Source organism: Lycorma delicatula, chromosome 5 (assembly GCF_047948215.1).
Source record: "Lycorma delicatula isolate Av1 chromosome 5, ASM4794821v1, whole genome shotgun sequence".
NCBI classification, from domain to species: domain Eukaryota; kingdom Metazoa; phylum Arthropoda; class Insecta; order Hemiptera; family Fulgoridae; genus Lycorma; species Lycorma delicatula.
Window position 1 is genome coordinate 1,843,752 of NC_134459.1, and position 27,748 is coordinate 1,871,499.

General features: G+C 32.4%; 2 protein-coding genes across 3 annotated transcripts in view; one reads left to right on the top strand and one right to left on the bottom strand.

The window, feature by feature from the left end:
• LOC142324641 (protein sel-1 homolog 1-like) overlaps positions 1-4,804 on the top strand; it is an 83,579-nt gene extending 78,775 nt beyond the window's left edge. For both annotated transcript variants that reach the window (XM_075365496.1, XM_075365497.1), the window contains 2 exons: positions 831-953; positions 1,683-4,804. In XM_075365496.1, the coding sequence (XP_075221611.1) occupies positions 831-953; positions 1,683-1,817 (258 nt within the window). In that variant the 3' untranslated portion in view covers positions 1,818-4,804. The remainder of the gene's footprint in view (positions 1-830; positions 954-1,682) is intronic.
• A 7,212-nt stretch (positions 4,805-12,016) lies between these two features.
• On the bottom strand, positions 12,017-27,526 carry RpS27 (ribosomal protein S27). Its single transcript, XM_075365503.1, has 4 exons — positions 27,385-27,526; positions 19,516-19,624; positions 18,225-18,335; positions 12,017-12,172 (listed from the first exon to the last, which is right to left on the bottom strand). Exons 1-4 carry the CDS (start codon positions 27,388-27,390, stop codon positions 12,144-12,146), a joined length of 255 nt encoding a protein of 84 aa, XP_075221618.1. The 5' UTR covers positions 27,391-27,526; the 3' UTR covers positions 12,017-12,143.
• Positions 27,527-27,748: the final 222 nt, after the last annotated feature.

Consider the following 27,748-nt stretch of genomic DNA (forward strand, 5'->3'; position numbering starts at 1 on the left):
AAGGCATTTTGCTCATTGATTTTTTTGCATGAGCGATGCACAATCAATGCTGCTTACTACTGCGAGCTGTTGAACAAGGTGAGGGCTGCATATAGCTGCAAAAGATGAGATCAACTGATTTGAGAGGCCATCCTCCTCCACGACAATGCCAGGCCCCATACTACAGCTGTAATGGTCTCAATACTAGAAGAAATGCACTGGACTCAAGTTGATCATCCTCCCTACAGCTCGAACCTATTGCCCTGTGATTTTCGTTTGTTTGGGCCGCTTAAAGAAGCTCTAGGAGAGCAACGATTCAAAGATGAGGGCGTGGAGGGATTTGTGTGCAATTGGCTCCTGACACAACCAGTTTTAATTCTACAATAAAAAACCTTCCTTCTCGCTAGGAAGAATATATTTCTAAAGCAGGAAACTGTAGAAAAATAAATTATATTTGCCTTTTATTTTTCAATAAAGAAATTTAAAAAAAAAATAAAATCCCGTTTAAATTTGATTTGCATTGTAGGCTATAATCATATTATTTTGTTGGCTTCTAATTTTTTTTTAATTTACTGTATTACCTATATATCTACATTTTTTCTTGTAGTTTTGCTACACTTGAACACTTAAACTGCTGCTAGTTCACCTAACTTTTGCCAAAGAACTCCACTATTAGCATAACCAGCTCATGTGTTACTATGACATATGTAAGTCTCATTCTCTGCAAATGGTTGCAGCTTTATGTGTAATATAAGTGAGAAATATAATGAATACACTGTAGTGATTTTTTTTATCTGCAAGAATAATGTTGACCGCTTTCTGTGCTTTTATACAATTATTAATTATTTCAGGATATACATTTGGCAAAAAGATGTTATGACATGGCTGCAGAAACAAGTGCTGATGCCAAAGTACCTGTCGCTCTTGCTCTTATGAAATTGTCACTGTTCTTTAGCCTTAAATATTTACAAGAGGTAAGTCCACTTGTTTTAATATTTATGTATCAAAAGAAAAGTGTTATTATTTCAGAATCTCTTAGCCAGAAATTAAAAAAGCTTAATAACAAAAAAAAATGTATAAAGTTTATTTGAAATAATTTAAATATATTTGTATTTATAAAGAATTTGCACCAGTTGTGATGTCTATGTATATTTGATGATGTATTCACTTAAAAAGTTATTAATAAAAATTAATAAGAAGAAAATTCTTAATAAAATTTTGAATACCTTTATTTAAAACAGTTTAATTCTGAAATTTCTAATTTCTCTTATTCTACATACAGCAGAATTGGTTAATTAAAACATTGGTAACAGTAGGCAATACCACCAGTGGTTTTATTATGAAGGAGAAAGTAGAAAGTGTAATGAATTTTCAGTGGAAAGATCCTCTAGTCTGACTGTAAGGGGATTCATAAATACTACTACATAATTTTTTGTTTTGAATCAGCGTGTACCAATCACTGAAAAATATATAGTTTGTTTTTCAGTTGGATCTTTCCATATGCTACTCAGTTGTAGGAGATGATGAAGAAGACCGACATGCTTATTGGGTGAATTCAATACATTCTGATTACTATTCACATTTAAGATGATACAGGAAAGCGAGTAGCAATTTTCCTTATAATGGTGGTGATGGTTGTTATCTATGTTTTTTTATTTACACATAAAATTATGGATGTTTAAAAAGTTTTCTGTATTTTCTAGAGTCGTTGGCAAGAATGGCTTGTATTATTAAATCTGGATAGATCACTTGGACCAAACTGGGATTTCTACCTTGTTTCAATTCTTGTTGGACTCTTGGCCATCATCGTTTACTTCCGTCGACCTCAACCACACTGAAATGATACTTTTTATACTATAAACATTGTGTCAAAAAAAGTGTTTTTTTAGCCACACAGTATATTTGATTTGTTTACAATAATGTACATTAAAATAAAAACTTATATACATGATGTCAAAATATGTACAACTGTAATTATTTATAATTATATTATATATTAGTAATAATTTGCGGTGCACAACTGTTAAAAATAAACTTTTTAAAAACAAAAATCATTTATTGTTGCTGTCATCATCATCGTAATAATTTACTTATTCATACATTCATTACGGTGCACAGCATTATTACAAAATATAATTGTTGCAAACGTATGAAATCATTACTTTTGTTTGATAATTTTAAAAGACTAATTAATATTATAAGAATAAAACTATAAGTAATATGAGAATATATGTTCAATTTATTTTTCTCTAAATTTTTATTTTTTATGGTGTCGCTATATAATTTCATTATTTGTATATTTCTATATGGCATTTATTGCTTAGTTCTAATAACAGCTATTTAAGTGGTGTACAATTACTATTTTTTATTACCACCTTCCATATAAATTTTAACCAAAAGATAGTTTTTTTTTAGATTTTCATAGAAAGTCAATTTTTGTAAAACTTGCATCGACTGAGATAACAAAAGATCTTTCAAGTGGTTTCACAGCATATCATTTGGTCCAGCAAACTTTATCATAAAGAATTCATCATTACATGGTGTTAAATTTAAGTAACAATCCAAGATTTACTTACACCAAGTTGAAGATCCCATGGATTTATGATGCATTTGCTGTAACAAATGATGTAAATAAAGTTGTAATCTGTAAGATATAAATACATTAATAGAAGTCTGAATTACAATCATATTTACTGAAGTAAATATTCCAATAAATGTTTTAAAATCTTAATGTACATTATAGAGACTCAGTAATAGTGTTATTTTATTTATTATTATTAGTTTTTTGCTGATGTTATTTTATTTAAGTATAGGAATGTACATTATTTTATATATGAAAATGTTTGAAGTGAATGATGGATTAATTTGTTAGTTGCTTATGGGAATTTTTTTTTTCAGAATTAAATTTTAATAAAATATTTTGTTCTACAATATGTTTGATCGATATGCACTTTATTTGACATGTACAGGTTTTGCAGAATGATTGGTTGAATATGTATTAAAGGTTAGATTCATTTTATTCAGTTAAGTAATTTTGTTTAAGACAGCTTACATAACTTCATTATATCAATTTTATAAGATTAGGCGATTGTAAATTACAGCAATGAACTACTTCCTGATTTAGGTGAGTTTTTTGAAAGCCAGGGCTTAGTTGCTGAATAAAACAACTATATGTTGCTCCAACAAATTAAGTTATTATTAGAGGTGTTTCATATAACTGATAACTGGTAATTATTTTGTGAAATGACACCAACCTACCCAAAAAATTGTGATGTTTAATAAATGCAAGCAAGTCTTTTAACAATATTAGAGGGCTATAATTTTCATCCAGATTACAGTGTTAGATACATTAATAAATTTAGACAAAGTATTATTCATAACGTATAAAGTAATATGTTATGTTATACTTAGAATAAGTTTATTCATCTGGCAAAAAAATAGTATGTTTCATCTTGAGATAAGATTTTACATTTATAGGTGAAAAGTAAAATTAAAAATGATTTGTATCTTCAAATGAAAACTTATTGTTTGTTGTGATTTAAATACAGTCAGTTTTTGAATGCAAAACCCAGTCGCGCAGAAGTAATAACATATCATTCAAGCATATTAGTACTTTGCAAGTACAAAAATTTTCTTTTATGTATGTATATATATATATATATATAATTTGTGTTGACTTCATCTTTTATAATTATTTCATCACATAAAAATTACTTTAGACACTTAAATTTTAATGTAACTATAATATATATTGCTTTTATTTAATCAGTTTTATAACTTTATTAAAAAAAATTGACAAAATTCTTGCATCAATGCCAGTGTTGCCCGGTTTATGTTACACTATCTCAGGTAACTATTTATAGATAAACAACTGTATATGGCAAGTGAATGTAGGAAAGACTATAATATAACATCTGATTAATGAACAATATATTGTCTCAATTCGTATTTGATAATGTAATAAAAGGAACAGGTTAGTTGATTATACTGTGGAACAAAAAAGAATTTTTTTTTATCTTAGGAAGGAAAATATGTGATTCTGATAGTATTTTTTCTCCTGAATTCAAATATGATATCGGTTTTTCTCCTTCACACAAGTTTTTCGAAAGACAGGTATTTATAATTTCAAACATTTTAATAGTTTCTGCACACTTAACTACATGATATTCAAACAACATTTGACTCGCCTAGAAAGTAAGAAATGATTTTCTGCTATATTTCGCCTGTGGAGCATCCCTCTTGATGAGCAAAAATTGACCAGCATATTAGGATTACATTTGCCTCGATACCTCCTGTCCATAGCTGAAATCTCCTGATGAAAGTGTTCTCTGTGTTCATCACTCACTGTGCCAAGATTTTCCAGGAAGAAATCTAGGTGCGAGTGCAGGTAGTGTACTTTTACAACCCAAATTTTTATAAGATTGTTGACAATATTATGGTAATTTTCCACCTTTCCAAAAAACTAACATTTTTGAATGCTTGCCCAGCTGCTTTCTCCAGTGGATTCAATAGTTCCTCAAACTTTTCATCATGCATTAGTGGTTGTATTTGTGGACCCACAAATATTTCTACTTTAATTTTTGCACCAATAACTTTAGGAAACTTCTGTTTTAAGTACATGAAACCAGGAGCATTGTACATTGCCTTGAAAAATTTCTTCATTAATCCTAATTTGATATGTAACGGAGGTAGATACACATTTTTAGGATTACACAGTGGGTCGTTTCACATTTTTCTGTTCAAGAATGAGTGATTTGCATTTAGGCCATCTTTTCTAATGAAATGCTTTTTTCTGTCCCTACTATCCCATTCACACAAAAAACAACAGTACTTTCTGTAACCAAGAATAAGTGCATTACTTTCAAATTATCACAAATATTCCATTCATACACTGCACATTGAAGCTTTTCCGATATAAATTTAAAGTTTTCATATGTTTCTTTCATACTAGCACAGTGAGCCACAGATACTTAAGGGAATTTATTGTCATTATACAGAAGCACAGCTTTTAAACTAAGTTTAAGGAATCTTTGAACAAGCGGCATTCTGTTGGGTTATGTTCATTACAAAGTGTCTCCATAAGAAAAGAAATGTCATTACAAAATCCCAAGCCATTTTCTTCAGAAAAATAGTCTTAATTCAGAATAATGATTATGAATAAGTACATATCTTATTCTTTTGAAGATTCCATCCTTTCAGCTGGGAAGCTAGCATTTCAGACTGTATTTTGGATAACTTAAATCTAATATGAGATTAAGATTTTCTTGAGTCGGTAAATGAGGCTCAGATGAACTGCTTTGTTCAAAAGTTGTATCACCAGAATCTGTTTCTTTCTCTTCCATCAGCTCTGAGCTCTCTTCATCCAATGTCACATGTTCCGAAGGCTGTGTATGGACAATTTTTCGCAGTGTGGAACTGGTCTTATTACAGATTGAAGCTTAGGGTACATACACAATTATACGTTTTGATTTTGCATAATCCCTATAATGTTTATTAAGCAGAAATAACAAGTCAGAAGAGTGATTCTTGGGTTCCCTACAAATCATAGGGATAGCATGTGGCATGCGCCATTTTTCCATGCAGTGAGAAACCTAGAACATGATAAACAACAGATATGTGGCCCAGGCCCTTGTTTGTTCCCAGACTTTACACCCAAAATAAAGTTCATAACACTTTTTAATAGTGGAGTAAGGTTTAGCTTTGGGACTCTAGCATCACTTCACCGCATAACAAACATTTTTAGGATGATTTAAACAAACCTAAGCATTTTGTAACTAACAACTAATTAAAAGAAACAAAATTGTAAATATATAATACATAATAATTCAGACACATAAAGCAATCACAATGATGTGCTTATTGGTTCACTACTATCTCATAACTGGCATCATTCTGATGAATTGTGTTACACTAGATCACGTTTGTACATGTCTGAACCTGCACAATAGCAGCAACGCTTCCCGTTGAGTTAGCTCATATGGTTTCATCATGTTTACAATTATCTAGTTGCTTTTACTTGACAATGAATGAAAAAAGGTTTTAAAATATTTAAAAAATTAAAATAAAAAGCTTTGGGTAATTGAGAAATTCCGAATACGTATTTGAAAACAGGATAAAAATTGCATTGAGTACAGCTACTGGTACTCGTGAGACAAAAATCATGTTGACAAGTATTATTGATGCATTCGAAAAACTTAAAAATATGTTACAAAACAATTTAAAGAAACACCTGTAATGTACTTAATTTAATCAAAAACTCTATAGAATTTTTAAACATTATTGTAATGAAGCAAAAACTAGTCTTACGGGGGTACAAAATATGTCACTTTTCTACATTAGTCACGCATTTCTATTATTAAATGGTTATTGCTTTAATGTGTATCACTTTTTTCTTTAAATGTATTTTTTTTACTATTGCTCTATATTTATTTATAAAAACACCAGAGTACCACTGTCTGGATATTAAGAAGTCTAAATGTTTTTGTATTATATAATTTGAGATTTAATTAACATTTGAGGATAACAGAAATCAAACTGCTCCAAGAAAGGTGAATTATGATAATTTGTTCATGTTGATCAGTACAATTTATATTTCATCTCTTGTCATTAAATATGATTTGTGACAATTTGACTGAAACCAAATAACTAGAATATCGCATAGTAATTTAACAACTTTTTTTGTTTCTTGGCAGTAATTTTGAAAAGCAAACAGAGTAAATTGATTAATCTGTTCTTTCCATTAAATATTAAACAGGTACATTAGCTGATGATAGTCGTCAGTTGCAGAATTTTTTTATACTTTGAAAAAAATTTTAGATGCAATTTATGGTATTTTTTCAGACAATTGTTTCCAATATAAATATTTGTTATTCTACATGTGTAAATGTAATAAAATATTCCTATAAAATAAAAATCTTATCATTTATGTGCTCTATTGCGCTCTCACAGCCGAGTATTCATTATTTGAATGTTAAGCTGAATCATCATAGATTTGAAACTGAACTAAACAAACCAATATCGATTTAAGAAATTCCTTGCTCTTCGAGATATTTATTTTACAGTGGGAATTTAATTTGAACTTTGCTTGTTTTTCAGTCTACATTATGAATGAATCATACAAAAGAAAACTTTTTAAGTGTTCAGCTGGGATATTTGTTTTTTTTCTTGAAAATTATTTTATATTGTCACCCATTAATGTAGTTAGCACTCCCCTCTATATCTAAAATTATCAATAGTTGGTATATTATATCATGTTTTTCATGAAAATCTTATCTCCACAATGTTTTCATTTGTTCAATCAGAAGTTAAAATTTCTTTAAAAGCATTATCTTCTCACTACTTATGTTTGTAACGAAAGAAGTTACACCTTAGCTTTTTGTAATTATAAACAAGTTTAAAATTTAGAGATTATTAATATATGGTAAACTGTAGTTATAAGACTTGTCAGTAAATGCTGTAATATTCCTTATATCAAAATTTGACTTTAGTAATAATAGTTACTATAATTTTAATAGATAATTAGGATCAGCAGAATGCCGAACTTACAATTACCACACTGAAAATGTTGTGATTTCTAAATTATTGTTAAAAGATAATTATAGAAAAAATATGTGAAATGAGTATTTACTTGAAAGGATATTTTCAGGTTCTTGGGAAGTAATCTCACTGTCAACCCTTGTCAGGAGCACCTTTTGATCATTTAGATGTCTGCTGTACTGATTTTGATGCGTATATTATATACTATAGTATTCACTATATTATATTATATACTGGGAAACAAATATTTAAAGTAATTCTTAAATTGCTATGAGAAGGAAAAAAATGCATTTAAATGGAGGTTACATGCATAAAATTTAAAAAACTTATAGAAGATATATAACGTTGCAGATAAGTAGTAGTGTTTTTACATTCTATGATTAGAAAGAAAGTATCAGTTGTAAGATTCTGCACATCCTTCAACTGCCACATTTCATAGTCATCAGAATACATTCATTTAACTAAGTGTATTAGTAATTGAATGAAACCAACATTAACATAAGTTGATCAAGTTGATAAAAAGTTAAAAATAGATACGGAATATGAAGGCCAATTTGTTAACCAGTAAGAATTATTTTGTTATAAATGATCTACAAAAAAAAAATCTTTTTTCTATTGTACGATTTCAATAAAGGGTCTATAGTATTTTTCGCACTGCTTTTACAAATCTGCAAAATAAAAATTGGAAAGCGGGGTTTTTTTGTAACAAATTTAGAAAATCTGATTTTTTAAGGAACTGAATAGCCTATAGTATATCTTGCCTAATATCAGCTTTGCTCCTGTGTTTAATCTCTTTTCAGTCCCCAGAAAATACATTCAAGCTTTTCCTGGTAGCTTGTTTCTAAATCATTTGCATCCAAGAGTGAATGCAACATGACTATTTTTAAACATATCTATTAACATAAGCATCCCAGTTTTTTGTAGCGTTCAAAAACTTTACTCACAGATTCTAGATAATACTCTGCTTTTTTTTGCCTAATAATGATTTAACAGTATTTTTAATTGACAACTATACTGCCTTCTCAAAGTCTAAATCTTTGTTAGATTGTACCTACAGTCTTTACTACTGATCTTGAGAAACTTGTTCTTAATATATAAGAAACTTTAACCGTTACAACCTTTGACAAAATTTTTCATCAAACCAAGTTTTATATGTAATGATGAAAGATACATATTCTTCAGAAAGAGCTTGACAAATGTTTATTATATTTGAAACAAACTTTTTCTGTCCAACATGAGTACTTCTGTCTTCGGCTAGTATTTTTTTTTTAATATAGTACTTTTCCTGTCTCTACTGTCCCAATTGCATATAAAACAACAGTAACTAGTACAGCTGAGCTGCAAACCTAATATCACAGTTTCTCTCCAGGCATGGTGTCTTTTGGGCAAGTTTGGCGGGTTTGAGTAAATGCTTGGATTGTGGGACTGATAATACGGCAAACCATACCCTTTATGTCTGTCCCTGATATGAGGTCGAACGTTCACGAGTTGTTAGGGAACTTGAGAGAATACATTCCTTTCTGGATCTCTTTATTGACTGGATGATCTGCGAGGAGTAGCTGGTTTTCTTTGCGCCCTTGCGGTGTGTAGGTCTGCAGTGGGAGTTTTGTCGAGGTATTTGATTGTGGCTAGGGTTCTGGCCTAGCTAGGCATTGGATCGGTTGGAGGTAGGCGCATTGGCATTGTGCCACAATTATGTTTGTATTGTTTACGGTTTGATTTGGGGTCCTGCTGGCAGGAGTGGCTGCACTGTTGGGGTATGGTAGCTCGTGCGACCAGGGGTGTGGCTTCGTTCTGCCAGTGGTGGTGCGGGGTTTGTCCCCGGCTCCTGCGCAGACTGGAATGAGGTTATGTTCCGCTTGTTAGGTGACTTATTTGGGTGTAGGTCTGAATTTCTATGTTGCATAAAACATGATTTTGATCGGTACGAGTGTAACACTGATTTAGCCTTAAACTCATTTATTTTCTGAAGCATTCACAGTCACGAATGGTGTTGTCGATTTTGGACTAGGCGCAGGGTTTGCACTTCCGGTCAGTTAGTTTGGATGTGAAGATGTCTGTTTGAAGCCTACATGAAGGCAAAATTTGATTTGTATTTTACCGATGCAAATGTCTGCCGAGGCAAATGTCTACATCGGTGGCATCCCGACATCAGTTAGAGGATCTAAAGACGACCTACGGTAAAGTGGGTGGTATGGCGACCAGTCACAAGATGGGTGCTTCCCTCTATGGGGTTGGGATGCCATATGTGATGAACAGCCTTGATATTTGTTTTCATTGACAATTCTTCATGACAACTAGAATATTATGAAAAACAAAATAAATATAAAGAATCCACTCGTTTAAAATTGTCAACTTACTTTTGAAAATGAACTTAAAATATCAGATCAGACTAAAAATCAGCAGATAAAATTAAAAATATTTTTGTTTTTTATAAGATTATTATTCTATTCAGATAAAAAACAGAACATATTGCAAGGGTATTGATGAGAAGTGTAAAAATTGTAATTCTGTGAGTAGAGCCAATAAGACAATCTATATTTTTTAAACTTATTTTATTTATTAAAACATTTTGTTTTTAATTTCTGCAAATGTTTCATATATATATAGAATTACAAGAAGTACACAACATTAGACTTGTCTGCTAATGTACTTTATGTAGATTTTCTGGCACTATATATAATTACTATTATCGTGAGAGTGTAATATAAATGTATGCGAGGTGTGTGAGAAAAGTAATGAGATTGGTAACGCTGCGAGCAATCTGCTAACGCTGTGTCTAATGGTCTGTGCTCGACCGGTTTGTTCATCCCTTCCACATGCTCAGTACGAGTTTCAACTCCGTTCAGCCAACACATTATTTTTGACAGCGCCATCAGTGAAGTTGTTTTTTTGTTGTGTTACAAAAATGGAGCATCGGAATTTAGAGCAACGTTGTGCGATCAAGTTTTGTGTTACAACTTGGGGCCTTTGAAAAGTTGAAACAGGCATATGGAGAACATTGCTTATCAAGAGCACAAGTTTTCTGGCACAAATCATTTTTGGAAGGCCGAGAACACGTTGAAGATCAGCCTTGCTCAGGGAGACCTCCAACTTCAAAATCTGATGAAAACTTTGAGCATGTGAGGGTTCTTGTGAGATTGGACCGTCATTTAACAATAAGGATGATGAGTGAACAGTTAAATTTAAACACTTTCACCCTACATAAAATTTTGGACAGACAGTTTGGACATGCTAAAAGTTTTGTGTGGAATTGGTGCCGAAAAAACTCACAATGGAACAGAAGAACAACGTGTGCATTGATCTTCCTGAGAGGACTGACAATGACCAAGAATTCTTCAATCGTGTGATCACAGGTGATGAATCCTGGATATTTGAGTACGATCCTGAAACAAAGTGGCAAAGCGAAGAGTGGCACACTCTTATCTCCTCAACCGAAAAAATGTCGAATGACAAATCAAAGATCAAAACCGGGTGATTTGCTTTTTTGACAGTAGGGGTATCGTGCATAAAGAATTTGTTCCTCCAGGACAAACTGTCAACCAAGTGTTTTACAAAGGTGTACTTGAAAGGCTCAGGAAAAGTGATTCGCGTGAGACCAGACAAATGGATGCTTCATCATAACAATGCCCCATGTCACACGGCCATTTCAATCACAGAATTTTTTACCTCAAAACGCATTCCTACGGTTCCTCAACCCCCTATTCATCTGAGTCCTTGAGACTTTTTCCTTTTCCTGAAATTGAAACGTTTTAAAAGGACGTCATTTTGGAACTCTGGAGAACATTCAAAAGACTGTGACCGACCGGTTAAAAGCCCTACCAGTTGAAGCCTTCCAGCACTGCTACCAGGAGTGGCAACAACGACTCCGGCGGTGTATAGCTGCCAAAGGGAATTACTTTGAAGGGGATAATATATTGTTGTTTGAAAAAAATAAATACTTTGGTAAGTAAAAAGTCAGTCTCATTACTTTCTCACACACCTCGTAATATATTTTTTTTATACCTACTACAGATATTTTGAACTACACTCAAATAACATTCATATCTTCGCAAAGCTGGCTCTGTCAATAATATTTTAGTCAAGTCCTTTTGTTTTGCCTCAAAAAATTATCTAACAACTTAGACCAAAGTTTTATTAATGCTACGCAAGATTAAAATATTTCAGAACTTGTAGTTTAAAACAGCAACATAGCCCGCAGCCTCCCACTCACAAACTGAAAAGGTAGAAATCTGCCTGCTTTATTTTCCGATTGTTTTAATAATATTTTCATTAAGTAATATTGTTTATCTTTGCATACAGTACTGGATTTTGCCTTCTTATAAAAGCCAAATTCTGCAGACTAAAAGTTCAGTCTCAGTAACACCTTCCTCCGACTCATTACAGCAGCAGATATAGTAGCACTTTAAAAAATAATATTATTGCTGATAACTTTATTATTACATCATCTATTCAAATGATGGAACTTAGTTGACAGAAGGTGTGAAAAGAAATATTTCAGTTTCTCCCATTAGGTAATTTTTTTATTTTTCACCTTTTTTATTTTTTTTTCAAAAAAAATTATACATATCAAATTAACATCACTCCCCCCTCAAAGTATAACCCTGAGGCCCCAAAAATATAAACAATTAATGCTGCTTTTTCCTAAACGAACAACCTGCAACAAAGAAAAATGGATCATATGCATAAATCTTACATAAAACAAGTGATAATCCTTAAAAAATTAATGTAGGTTTGGATAAATAATCAATCGCTAATCTGTCCAAGAACAACATTTAGGTTTTAAGCTATAAAACTCATGAAAATATTTTGGTACCGCTGAAGAGATCAAATCAGTTTTTCAACTTATATACAGATGTATACAATTAATATGTATATTCAAAAAATAGAGTATTAAAATAAAATGTAGTAACAGAATAAACGAGTGGCCTTCCTTGAGACAAGGGCAAATTTGTATCCATAATTGTTTCCGTTTTCTTTTCTGTAAATTACCTTGGATAAACAGAAATTTCACATTTTCAGATCACAAAAATCCTAATCTACCGTAAGCATAATGAAATAATAGCAATTTGAAGTATACTTTCAGCATACCCAGATAAAGGAGATAAGAAAAGCTTTCTACTCTAATCTTAAGAGGATAATTTCAAACTTTACCATAAGAGTAAGCTACAGTAAGTACACAAATAGCACATAGTTATATATACAAATTTAAAATTTCACTATCATAAAATCTTTACATAATTATTTCAACAAAAAGTACAAAACATTTTATACTACATAACAAAACTTTATTAAGTCAAAGGGAAATAGCATTTTCAATTAACTGCAATAATACATCAGAAAGAAAAAAACACTTTTTTAACTACTGTTTTAGCTAACTTTATGTCACTGATTATGATCATGGAGAATAGGAACCCCACCAGGTTTGGCATTATCATAAGCTATAACATTCATTAACCACTATGAAATCAAATTGAGCATCAGCATATTTTCCTCCACAAAAAAAAAATAGGATTTTTTAAATCTTAATACTCTCAGCAATTTGGTGTTTTTTGAATCTTAGTATTAACAATTATCTGAATGACTATTAAAAAAACTTTAGGTAACCTAAACCTGACCGCCTGGCCTGAGTCTTACCACACAAATGAGGTGTGGTAAGAACATGTTTATTATTTTTTCATGCATAAATGTTGAACCGTTTTAAAAGAGTATTTGCAAGCATAATAAATTACTTTTCATTTTCTAAACAAACATTTAGTAGCTTATGATCATCTTAAAGAAGTTGAGGATTATGACTTTTTCATTCTGTACTGTTTCCTGTGAATCGATTACAGCAACATTAGAAATGATCATAAATAAATCTTGCCTGTTTATTTAGCCCCTTTTCTGCAGGTGCTGGCAAGTGTTTACCAAGACTCCCTGTTACAAATCCAAATGAATCAATGAATATTCCTAAACTGTTAACATCGACAAAATAATTATCTCCTTTTTCATTTATAGAGTGCCATTATTCTTTTATTATTTTGACCTATTATTGTCAATAGTTTTGTGAAAAGAGAGGAAGTAAAAGAAGGAATTCCTTAATTTAGAATATCATTTATGCATATGTGGCAGAAGTACCCTGGTGCTTCAAATGTAAGGCTTTGGCCATACCTCTCTCTGCTGTAGAGGACAGTCGGAGATGTGTGGTCACTACACCCTTGCTGGGCACAGGGCAGCTAACTGCCCTAACAAGACCACACCTGCAAAGTGTGCACCTTGTGCCTTGGTGAAAGGCTTTGATTTCAGACACCAGGTCGGGGGTAAGCAATGCAGGTCGCATGACATGGCCCAGGCGAAGATCATGAATAATACGGTGTATGATGATGCCTGAATTTTGGGAAGCTTGTGAGGACGGTCATCACTATATCGAACGCTTGCACCTGGGACAGTTACACCAACATTATTTCTGAGCAACCACTAATGAAGAAGATCCTTGAGGAGTACAACCTCGAGGTCCTCTTGGTTCAGAAGCTGTATATGGTCATGGATAGGGTGGTCGGCTTCCACAGAGTTGATATTATTCAATCTTGTGGGGGACAGCCGCTCTTTGTGATCGTAGTAATTGTTTAATTGAGTGTCTTCTGGATGCCCCAGTTTTCTGATTAGGAATTCACCATTGTGCAAGAAGTCACGATGGAGGGGTACGCTCAGTGTCATGATACTTCCAGCTTGGATGGAGTACCGACGACTTGCTGGCAAAGTTCTGTACGGTTTCTTGAGTACCAGAGTACTAGTTGGCCTGGACACTAATGCCAAATCTTCCGCCTGGGGTTTACCACTCACTGCCCCCTGAGGCGCTGGTCTCTCACACTTCATAGAAACCAGGAACCTCTACTTGCTTAACAGGGCAGAACAACCACAGACTTTCTCTTCTGAACTAGGAGAAAGTAACATTGACGTCACCTTTGTGACGGGCGATCTGCTTAGGAGTACATGTAATAGTTGGACTGTCTGGCCCAAGGCCAGTGTGAATGATCATAGCTTATAACCTATGAGATCGCTTACGGAGACTGTCTAAGAGCTCCAGATTCAGGCTGCTATAACCTATTTATCCAACCGTACTGTTCTGTTTAAGGATGGGCAACTAGCTGAAAAAAAATCCATCATCAGGGGAAGCCCGCAGGTTTAGGTGTTTTGTTTGATGAGAAGCTGCTGTTTGGCAACCACATTAGGCAAGTAGCAGCAAAAGCTGTCTCTGTTGCACAAGCTTACGAAGATAACTCGGAAGGATTACAGGCTATCAGGCCGTCATTTGTACATGATGTATAAAGGTGTCTTTGAAAGTATGACCACTTATGTTGCATCTGTTTGGGCACACAGGCTGGAAAGAAACTGAGCACTTATTCAAAATTTAAAGAGTGCCCAGGACAGAGCCTTAACGTATGCTCATGTGGCCATTCTTAATGGCCACAGGAGTCCAAGTGCTCTCCAACCACATGAATTTGAATCAATATTTGTTTGTTTCACCTGGCAGTTGATGAGCTGTGTGTCTGCGGGGAGGTCCAGTCGAATGAACACATGATGTTCGACTGCCCAGCTCTTGGGAGGGCCAGAACTCAGGCCACCCTGGAACTTAAGAGGTCATGGGGAAAATTGGCCACTTATAAGCAGCAAGTCAATGTGGCGTGAGCTGCATTGTTAGATTGTGTGGAGTTCCTTGATGCCGTTGCTTTGTTCATCCGGCATCTGTAGTTTAAGGGATATAAGACTACTACCTCTTGCTGTAGGACGCTATCCGAGAAAAATGGCTGGCCATCGGTCAAATATAGCTTGAAGCGCTATAATATGGTGGACAGGTACTTGCTGGCATTCAGCGATCTTGGCGTGGCAAGAAATTGCTGTCCTTGACAATATTGACAAGTCATATATTTTAGTATGTAGACAGAGTGCGCCTAATCATTTTAGTAATACATGACAAGGGAGTGTGGAACATGCAAGCGAGTGGTGTAGGCACCACACTTATTCCGCTCATGCGGTCAAGTAAGCTCTCTGAGCTAATCAGGATATTGGTCGCTAAACCGTTTTGAGGCACAGTAGTCTCTTATGGTATGGACATTCAGTTTTATGCTTTATGGCGACCAAATGGGATGTGGTGGGAGAAATGTTAGACAAGCCGATATCATTTATGCAAGTTTATCAAATTATATTTTATACAAAATCAATTTCATTCTAAGATCAATACAAGACACAATCTTTTCACGAAAATGAAAAACTATAGAACCCTCACCATGATGTTCTGTACAACTGACATTACATGATATGTTGCATCAAGCATCTCTGACAGAAAAACAGTACATTATTAAATCAATTGCTGAAGTCAGAGAAAATCAGTGCAATTTTTCTGTTCTACTGAACAAAATACTTTATTAATCTTGTGGCATTTTTGTAGCTGATTATTTTTTTATGTATTTATTCAGAATTAAACACTTCAGACTGCAAAAAAAACAATTTTTAAATATATTTTTATATTTTTTTATATATTTTTTATTTCATAGCATGATGATTAGAAAGTTACATTTGGCTATATATATATATATATATAGAGGTATCCCATATAAAACGCAACCCAACCTTATATTGGTAGGTATTGAAATAATAAAAAGCAGGTGTAAATGTAATTTTTATTATTACCATCCATTACCTTACAGTTAGAGTAAATGTTGGAATTGGCCGTCATCTTCTTGAATACAAGCTTCAATTCTTTTTACAGCGTTTCTTGCAACTTTTTTCAAAGTTTGTGGCTGGATATTTAATACATCTTGTTCAATATTGACTTTCAATCGTTCAAGTGTTCGTGGTTTGTTGCTGTAGGCTTTTTCTTTGAGGTAACCCCGTAGAAAAAAATCCGCCGCAGTCAAATCTGGAGATCTTGGGATCTTGGTGGCCACAAGCATCGACCGATAACACGATTACCAAAGAATTACTCAACGAAATCAGAAATTGAACCTGTGTAGTGCGATGTCGCACCGTCATGTTGTAGCCAGCAGTGTCTGTCTTCCTCTTCCAAGAGTGCAATCAACTGAAATAAAATATCTTGATATCGTTCTGCATTAATGGTGTACTCGAAAAAAATAGGACAGATTATTTTCTTCCGCGATATCGCGCACCATACGCCAGACTTCTGCGGATGTAATTGTTTTTCGTGATAAACGTGGGGATTTTCAGCGCTCCAAATTCTACTGTTTTGGCTGTTTACGTAGCCATCCAAATAAAACCGTGCTTCATCTGTGAAAAATAACAAATCCATAACATTAATTCCCTCACGCAGAAATCGACGGAACCGTTGAAAATATTGTAGCCGTTTTTCTTTGTCGGGCTTAAGAAGTTGATGAATCGTTTGAATGCGATAAGGTCGTAATTGTAATTGTTTGGTCGCCCGATGAACAGTTGATTTAGACAAATTAATTTCAGCAGACAAACGTCTGACCAATTTATTTGGCGAGGCGAGTAATCGGTCTTTGATTTCAGTGACTATATCTGTATTCAACACTGACGCAGATCTTTTGTATTCCTTGTTATTAACAGAACCAGTCTCTCTAAATTTTGCAACTAACCTTAATACTGATGTTTTGTTAGGAGCTGGTTTATCCGGGTACTTATGGCAAAACAAATCTTGCACTGCAACCACTGATTTCGTACTGAAGTACGACTCTACAATGAAAACACATTCATCTAGCGAAAACACCATCTTGTTCTTACACTGAACAACCATCTTACACTGAACGTTATGCTTGCATTGTTGTTACTATCGGTAGTGTTCTACTGCATCACCGCGATGTTCAGATGTTGGACGAGTCCATTTCAGTAACGAGTATGGGAGTAAGCTTGACTTTTGAAATTTCATGGATTAGTGATTGATGGGCTGCGTTTAATATGGGACACCCTGTATATATATATATATATATTTAAAATGATATTTCAGAGGTTTCTAAAAAATATTCAATTACAACACTGAGACCAGTGTAACTATTTGTATAGAATTATATATAAAATCAAAAATTTTGTCTATTAGATAGATTTGTATAAGAGCACTATTGTATTGTTTATCCTTAAGGCCACAAATTGGGAAAGTTCTGACTGGTCATAACTCGAAACAAAGCATTTATGAACCCATGTTTAAATGAAATTTTTTAATTATTCTAGTTCAGAGGAATTCACCTGTAAAGTTTAGCACAACAACTTCCAGAAAACTCTGAATATATAGATATTTCAATTGTTCAAAAGCTAACAGTGTAATGTATTTTACAGATTAGTCAAAGCATTGTTTAAGGTTAATTATTGCATATAGGTTTCTTAATAATTCTTAAGTCTATATTATGATCATCCAAAGTAGTCACTGATAAAATTTATTTATTTTTATATTAGTCTTACCAGATTCAGAGTTAAAAGTTTACAATATTTGAAATCTGTTTTTTTCCACGACTATGTGAAAGTTACATTTTTTGGCTATTTTTTGATACCAGTTGAATTTAAAAAAAAAAAAAAAAATTGAGTATTTATCACAAGAAAGTTAACCCTCCTACTCCCTGACAAAAAAATTTAATAATGCTATTTTGTTATCTAGAAGAAAGTGGTTTTTGGCTTTTCCCATTAATTTTGAGGCCATTTAAGAAACATTACGTAGCTATTTCTTAGGCTAAATACCAGTCAATAAGAAATTAACTTACCCTCAGTTAATCTTGCCCTACCTCCTGTGGGCTGGCAAAGGATCATTGAGCACCCTGCACATACTACAACACTCTGTGCATGACTGAATACTGTTGTGATTTTATAACAGCCTAAAATTAAAAGGAAATAAAAAATAATAATTAAGCTGTATATATACACAACACAAACATAACAATCACATTATGGGTGGAAACAATTTTAAAATTAAAAAATTTGTAACTAAAAATCATTATAACAAAAATGTATGAATTATTGTTGAACACAGTTAATCAAAATTTAACACTAGTCATTATTTTTTAACCAATTTGCAAGTTTTAACATAAATTAATATTTCTTTGGCGACAGCACTGTTCTTCAGCTTTACGTCTTCTATAAATTCCAGGACATGATATCTGATTTAACTGAACTACATAGTTTCTCTCTCTCTCTCTCTCTCTCTATATATATATATATATATAGTAATAGGATCAAAGAATTTAAGCAGGTCTCTGTACAGCTCTACTTGTGCAAGCTACTTACCATCTGCACTATCACTGAATGGCTTCTCATGGCATGTGGTTCCTTAAGACCTTATGGTAGCCCTGAGAAGGGCTGTTGAGTCCAGAAGCTGGTCTCTGGGAATTTGGTTCTTCTACTGGAATCGGACCAAGCTTTCCCTCAATGGCAGTTAGATTCACACTACAGTGGCAGTGCTGAGTCAGCATCATTCATCTTCCACCAGCACAGCCAAGGTGGTCGCCCTTGGCGATTCCATGTCAGGCAGACTCCTGTTGGCCAGGGCACTTGAAGCCCAGCAAGCTGAGGCAAGGATGTTGGCAACTCAGGAAACTTCTTCCTGGTTTGCTCCTGATGGTGGTCCATGGGGGAATGGCTCTTGCTGTACTGGTATCTTGCTTATAAACAGCCAGAGCGTTGGGGGAAGGGTGCTTGTAATATAACTCCTGCTGACATCTGAATGGCTAGCGTTGCACTTGCTGATATGAAGCACAGCATGTGGCAACAGTACACACAAGTAAATATCAATAAATTCACGAAGGCATAAAAAATAATGATAGTAATTAAATACAATTAATTTCAGATAATCTGTGCAAAAGGATCATATTAACGTAGTGTGAAACACAAGGAAATGGAGTTGCAGACGTTCAGAAAAATTTCCCTGTATCATGATCAGCTACTTTTTATGCTCACTCTACGTAAAGAATTAACAAAGTCGACAAAGCTTAAAGCTAGTAGGTGAAATTACAATGATATCTATTAGAAATATTAAATAACACCGTTAACGATTTTTACCTGGGCACTTAACATCCATGAAATATGAATTTGGATGCTGAACCAATCTTTTTAATTTATGTTTTCTCTTCTCTTCAATTGGAGAAGGATGAAGTAAATCCTTAGCGAGCTGCAATTAAAAAAGTATTCAAATTTTAGTTTATTAACTAACAAACAATTAACGTGCAATATGAAAGTATACAATATTATTAACAAAATGTTTAATTAATTCTGAATTAAACTACATTAATTATACTATGTATCCAAGAATTATCTGAACAACTTTGATGTCTTATTAGAAAAAAAAAGTAATAGTTCTATTAATGAACGGTTGGGCTCCCTTTAACTCATAAAAGTTTCCCTCCGCAAACAGTAGATAACACTGTGATTGCAAATGTAACCGCATACGTCAGTCATTATGAATCCACACATGAAAGCACAATGCATAGAATGGTTCATTGAAATAAAATTAAGCACACAAGTTTGATGCGATTTTAGAACTCTGTATAACTTAGAGCCACCCTCTAAAACAAGCATTTGTTCATGGTATGATAAATTTAAAGAAGCTGGCAGGCAGTGTTTAACAGAATGGTGTAAGCAGACCTAGAACATCAGATGAAAAAAATAGAGAACATTTGTCAGGTTTTTGTTCGCAGGTCTGGGAAGTCAACTGAGTGCAGTGTGTGAGTTAAATCTTCTGTGATCTACCATTCATGATGTTTTGAAGAAATGATTAATATTGCAGCACATTACACCACAAGATCACACTGCTGGAAAGGAATTTTCTGTGGAAATGATTGAAAGAATTGCAAATGATTGTTACTTTAAAAATGTTGTTCTCAGATAAGGCTATATACATTTCACGTGTCTGGAAAAGTGAATACTCAGAACATTTGAATATGGGGATCAGAGTACCCGCATCTTACACTTGACTGTAAAAGAGATAGCCCAAAAATTAATGTTTGGTGTGAACTGCTTCATGATCATGTGACTGGATCTTTTTTCTTTGTGAAAATAGCATTTAACACAAATAGCTATCTGGACTTGTTAGAAGGGTCTGTTTACCCTAAGCTTGAAGAGTTAGTTACAACCTGCTGAAATCATATTCCGACGAGATTTAGCACTATCACATTGAGGTTTGTTAGTGAATTCCTTAACAACACATTCCAAAATCACTGGATTGGATGTAATGGACCCATCGCTTGGCTACCTCGACCACCGAATATAACTTTGTATGATTTTTTCCTATCAAGGATGATGCATACAAAACTCGTGTAGTGAACATTGATGACCTTAAGGAAAGAATTGTTAATGTATTTGAACTCCCAGATGTGCATGTGTTACAACAAACTTGGCATGACATTAAATACTGGTTGGATAATTTGCAAATTACTAATGGTGTACACATTGAATATCTGATTTCAGGTAAAAAAAATCTGTCAGTTTTAAACTTTTTAAATTCATGCATCCTGTTTTTGTATCTTAATAAATAAATTATTTACTCAATATCTAAGTTGTTCAGTAAATTCTTAATCGCCTGGCATATCAGACTATTCTTTCCTGATAATTTGTTATCTGTATAAAACCAAAGCAAATTTAAAACAGAATATATATAATGCTTCAATAAAAAAACCTTACTAAGCGTTAAACATAGATAAACTTCCGGTTTTACTAATCTTAGCTACAACAGAAAAACAAGATGTAATAATGTTTTTCAGAAAGCTATGGTAACTAAAACTTGGAATAAAATGAAATGTCATCTACATACTAGAATTTATCATCTTGTAATACATTATTTTATTACTGAAAGTAAATTAAAGATTCTGTTATGTTGGTTCAAAAAAGAATTCTAGAACATTTTATTGATTTAGTGAATGATTTATAACATAGTTTAGCAAAATTATGATAAAAGTAATATATAATTGTTGAAAAGTTTAGACCTGCACCAGCCAAAAAAAAAAAAAAAATTTTCTGGAACCTAGCAATTCATGATTAATATTTATTAAAATATAATTTATTTAATTTATAATGATTAGTAATTATAGGTTAATTGATTTGATAGGCCTAAAATAACTTCTGAAAATAAATTTTCAGAAGCAAATTAAAAATTTTGCTTTAGATTTTTAGAAACACAAACGTGCATTTCTCTATTCACAAACATGCAGAGTGAAGAAATAAAGCTTATTTATTAGTGAAGAAATTGTTTATTAGGAAATTCAGTAAAGTTATAATCAGAAAACATTAGTTTTAATTTAAGCCCAGTGCACTGTAACATTTGCGTATAAGAAACACGTAGCAGAAGTAATTACCAAAATGTGGCTATAAAAGTAATTACCGAAACCAAATGCTTAAATTCTCTTGTAACACAGTATTTACACTGATTTCAATGTTAAAATTATTAATTACCAATCTAATGTATTTTTATATAGTTATTCAAATTAAGAAAAATAAAGGTGATAAATTTACACTATTTAAACTGATCTATGATAATTCTCTATTATTATGATTGTTTTCAACCTGAATCTTCTTATTACACAAGTCTGTGTTTTTTAGGTGTTGATAACTGTTTATTATGCATTTTTTTGGAGCTAAATCAGAAAGTAACCTTCATTTTTCCCCATCACATCAGGATTTTTCACAATTTTAAACTTGTAAAAAGTTAAAAAATTGCAAAAAAAATGTGATAAATTAATATAATATATTCACTATTTTGGCTTATACTATGAATTCTTATAGCTTAACAAATGAATGGTCTGAAGAAAATGGTGGGAGGGTGTCATTGATCTCTTAATTTCTAATGAAAATTGACACAAAATAAGCCTAACTTCTATCGTAGTGCATTTTTGAATTAATTTAATTTTATGAAATAAGTCATGCCTTTGGAAACCACTGTCCCCCTCTTTACCCACCCTTAATGTATGTAAAATACTTACAATTTTATTCCATGTGTTGAAGTTTCTTTGGATGGCTTAATAGTCTGCTTGCACTTTTCCTTCTGTTCTATATATTGTTCATCTCGGTGTAACATTCAGCAGTAATCTGTCATCATCATAGTGATGATGCCTTGATACGTCCTTTCCATTTCTTTCATGTCCTCATAAAATTTCTTACCCATCTCTTCACTAACGGCACTCAGATTTCCAGGAAAATAGTCCACATGTGAATTTAGGAAGTGAACCTTCAAGCTCATGGAACAACATAAATTGTTGTACTTCTGCAACATCCTCTTAATGATCGATTTGAAGTTCGGATCCTTCTTATTGTCGAGAAACTTGGGTACTAAAAACTCTTAAAAGCTCCCCAGGCTTCTTTTTCGGCAACTTCCATTTGCTTCTCATGTTTTCTAATGTCAGGACTGATAAAAGAGATCCTCATTTTAGATGCATTTAAAACATTAACTTTCTTTGACCGATTGCTTCAGGCCTAACTTGATATGCTGAGGTGGAAGATCTTATTCGGATACACGAATAAACATTTGTGGCAACATTTTTGAAGCACATTTTTGGTTCCAGGTTCTAATACAGTTGCCAATCTTTACTTATCCAATGATTTTCTGTCTCTGCTATCCCATTCACACAAAAAACAAGGAAACTTTGTGTATCCTCCTTGCTGTCCTAGGAGCATTGATATTATTTTGAGATCGCCGAATGTAATCCACTTACAATTGTTGTATTTAATTTTATCGAGAATGAATTTCAAATTATTATAACCCTCTTTAAATGAACAGAATGTTCAACGGGTATTGGACAGATACATATTCCCTTTGTGAAGAACTTTGAGGCTTCTTTAGGAAGAATCTATGAACAGCCTCCAATTTGTACTTTCACATGTAATGTTAAATCGAGTCAAAAGTCCATGTACGTCAGTGCAAAAGACTTGATTCTTCTTCTTCCAAAAAGTATGGAAGAAAATACTTTTGTCTGTACCTGAATCAGGAAATTGAGGTGCCAGCTGTTAGCAGGTTCTTTTCTTTAAGCCTCGAACCAACCAATTCTGTATTTTCTTTGGTCAGATGTAAGTCTCAAACCAAATTGTTTAGTTCTCAGGCTGTGAATAAAGCTCTGGTGAACAGCTATCTCTGGGTTCATACTCCTCGATATTATCTTCATCTAAATCACTTGTGAAACTGTCTACTTCAGGTAAATTTTCTGGTGTAATTGGCGCTGATACAGCTGGACCTTGTGGAACTGGATGTAAAGCAATGACATATTTGGATAGATTCTTTTTTTATTCTTCAAATTGAAACGTGAACACCAGTCGAACAAAAGTAACAACCATTGGTGTGATTTCATGGCTTCAACGCACGGATAGCAAACATTGTGCGGTGCCCAAGTTTTGCCTTGTCTCCTTTTTTCACTCCAAAATACATGAGGCACACTTGCGAAACAAACTTGTTATATTCTTTTCTGCTTTTCTACCAGTAACTTGCCACAAATGTAACAAAAAGAATCTGCAGAATTTTTGTAGCTTCTTGAGCCATTTTGAAAACAGACAGTTTGCTTTATGGCCTGAAAATACATTTTCTACAGACAAAAATGTGTTTGATCACGGAGGGCAGAAAAAACTCATTTCACATGCTGATGGTTGAAACAGCACTGATAGTAATTGCACGATTGGCACAAATAGCTGCCAATAAACATGTTATATTTTGTCACAACCTGTCGGCCAAGCTCTCCCCCCATTGTCTTGCCATTTTCAATTCAAATTCCCCCTGCCCTTCTCTTCAATTACTCTATTTTTTTTTTGTGGGCAAAAAAATGTCACGGTGTTATTGCACGGAAATAAAATTTTATTAAGAAAAAATTATTAAATAAATTGCTAAAAAAACTAAAAAATTAAAACAAAAGCTTACAACTAATATCACACCTAAAATTTTCTCTTTTTAAAAGGGACTTAAAAACTAGTATCACAGTCTTAACTAAAATTAAAAAATTAAAATAAAACTAAAACTAAAAAGAATTTAACAAAGTCCAAGACGGGTGTAAAGGGTCCCAACCTGAATAACTAAAAAACTAAACCTAGCATTAAAAATAATCAAGCACACATTTTGCTACTATGTAACAAATTGCAACATTACGATGCAGGATGAATTGCATCATTGTGATGCAATTCATCTTGCATCAAAATGAATATTTCAAAATTCCTTGTATAATGCGAATTCGATTAATGAATTGTAAAAATACATAAAAATGCTTAAACTTATTAAACTTCAGATTGTTAAAGAAAAGAAAAATTACATTTAACAAGCTATTAAAATACAAATAATTAAACTTCCAAAAAGAAATCTTGTATTAGAAAATTTTAACTAATTTCTAAAATATTGAACAATTTCATAAGTTTAACGCAAAATTCAACAAAAAATTAGTCCTTTTATATACTAGAAGACTATAAAAAAAAGAAGCAAATAACATAAAAATCATGGTAATCATACATTCATGGTTTTTTTTTTACAATTCTAGCAAACTGAAATTTTGCTAGAAATTTAGCTAAGTAAATTATGTTTACTGAATAAAAAGGAATATAAAAAAAATTTCTCTACATGTTTACAATTAATTTAATTTTTTATCTTGAAATCTACAAAATATTATAAACTTATTTTATTAAGTTTTTTTAGATTCATTAAGTTATATCTGAACTAAATGTTAGAAACTAATACTGAATAATGAAATCCATTTAATTACAATTGAATCAACAAATGATCATTAGAAACTATAAAATAACTTTCTATGAAGTGCAAGTAATAAGTTACTTAAAAGTATTATTACATAATGGTAATGACTGCCTGCAATGTTCACATTGTCACCTCCTATCATAAATGCTGCATTTTTATATCAGATTTAATATATGTTTATAATTTCACAAAATACAAATTTAACGACTAAACTCTTAAAATGCAAACTTTTTTTGTTAAAATATACCAAATATGAATTGTAAAATGTTTAAGAATGAGAGTTAAACAAAAAATCTTGCTCCAAATGATGAAATGATGACTCCAGACTTCTAAGGAGGACAGCCAAGTGTTTATTGTATCTCTGTTTGATCAATATACCATGCAATCAGGGCATTGCATATGCTCACAATAGGCCACGAAAATTAGTTTCTTCATGGCATTTGTATTCAACTATAAATTTTAATTTAGGTACATTTTTATTATGTTAATAGTTTTTCACACTGTCTGCTATTGCGCTTGTATAAGTTCCAGCCATCAACTTCAAAATGACATCTGTATCAGTACATTTTGTTGTAAAAATGTATGTTTGTTTAACGTGTTTGAAATATTTTTGTTTCTTTCCATGCTAGCTGTAATTTAACCGAGGACAATAAAAAAACTATGTTATTGTTTTATGCAGAAATAACAGCAATTCCAATGTTTTGATTCTAAGCAACAATTTTTTTGTTTTATATAAAAGTACACAATAGCTAAGATACATGCAAGGCAGCTCACACTGTAGATATTACATGCTGAGTTTATACACTGCTGAATGTATTATTAAAGTTAACTCAACTTTACTTAAATGGTGGCTGGGAGTAACATCAATGAATCAATAGTCCAAGAAATATTATTTTATATTTAAACCTACAGCTAACAAATTGAAGAAAAAAAATTCATGACTGACAACATATGCGCTTTAAGGTATTTTAAACTCTAAATAAAACTGAATACTTACAATTATTTATTGAACATTTTTAATGGTTAGAAATAACAAACAATTCACAGAATACGTAAGTAAATCATTAAATCCCACAAAAAATTACTATATGTATGATTTTTTTTTTAACGGAATATATATATAGAAGCTAACAAATCAAGACACAAAATCTAACTGGAAAACAGGCACAATTGGTATCGCACCAAGGATTAAAATACAAAAATACTCGCACCCTTGAAATAGTAAACTAAAAGTTTCAAACATCATTGGCTTTTAAAAATGATCAATTAGGAAGCACTATGAGAAATTTAGCTGATGACAGGGTCAATAAACACCAAACTGGTTTCAAAGTTGGATTCACAATGTTTTGTGCTTTACAGTAACTATACCAGCATGCAACTTGTTTCAATAGAGACAAGGATTTATATGATATCTAAATAGATGGTTGTTGCAGCTTTCAACCAAAATGGAAGGGAAATTCAAAAGACACAGGATTCAAGAATACTCTGTAAAACAATAATCGCCCAGGCTCCAATATATTAAATTTTGAAAAAAAGTTGAACACAATCACATACATCCAATTCACTCTACCTAAATTTAGAAAGAACAAAATACTCTTACTGTAAATTAAGACTAAATGTACAAGTAAAATTTTCCAGTGGTCAACAAATGAACAAAATCCACTAATTACTTCATTCATAAAATAACTAGCAGCTTATCAGTGGGCGCAAAAGTGAAAACTACAGATTTTAATTTTAATAAAAGATTGCCTAAGATTGGGAAATTTATAAGAAAAAATATTTTTAACGTTAACTAAGTGGGTGCTGGACCCAGCTCAAAATAAAAATCAATTTTAAACAAAATTAGTTTCCACAAATTCACAAGACACAAAACGTGTCGTCCAGCAAGATAAACAAGCGGAAGCTAGACGAAAATATTGTGACAACTTTTAAGTTGTTTAAATAGCTATGACAAAAAGGAAAAATTATTGTATATATAAATAATACTTTTTTAAGTCAGGACATATTCAGGCCAACAAAAATAGCTACTGTTTAGGCCTAGAAAATCGACAGCCACATCTTCAGCCTAACCTCTAGTTGCAAAATGCGTTTAACAATATATAAACATAATAATTACACTTTCCCTCAGTAATATACAATAAAACACTAAAGTAATACATTTATTTACAGAAACTAATAAATTTAACATAATATATTCATAAACAAGAAAATAAACTCACAGGCATGGCTATTCCTTCACATGCGCACGTACCGGAAAGACTCTATATTGGACTATTGAAAGACTTTTATACAATAGACTGCTCAATCTAAATAATACCGATATATTTTCGTTGTACAGTTTTTGATTGTATTTAATTTAAAAAAATATTTCCAATGTTTCAACTCATTCTGCATTAACAAATTTCTTTCTTTTATAATTAAATTAAAATATTTATAATTAATACAGTTTTAAATGTGCGACTATTAATGCATTATGCCAATAAAATAATGTAATAAGAAATTCAAATATAAAATACTATACATATTTTTCCGTATTTACGTTACTAACAATTTTTTTTTCAAAAATACATGTGCATACAAATC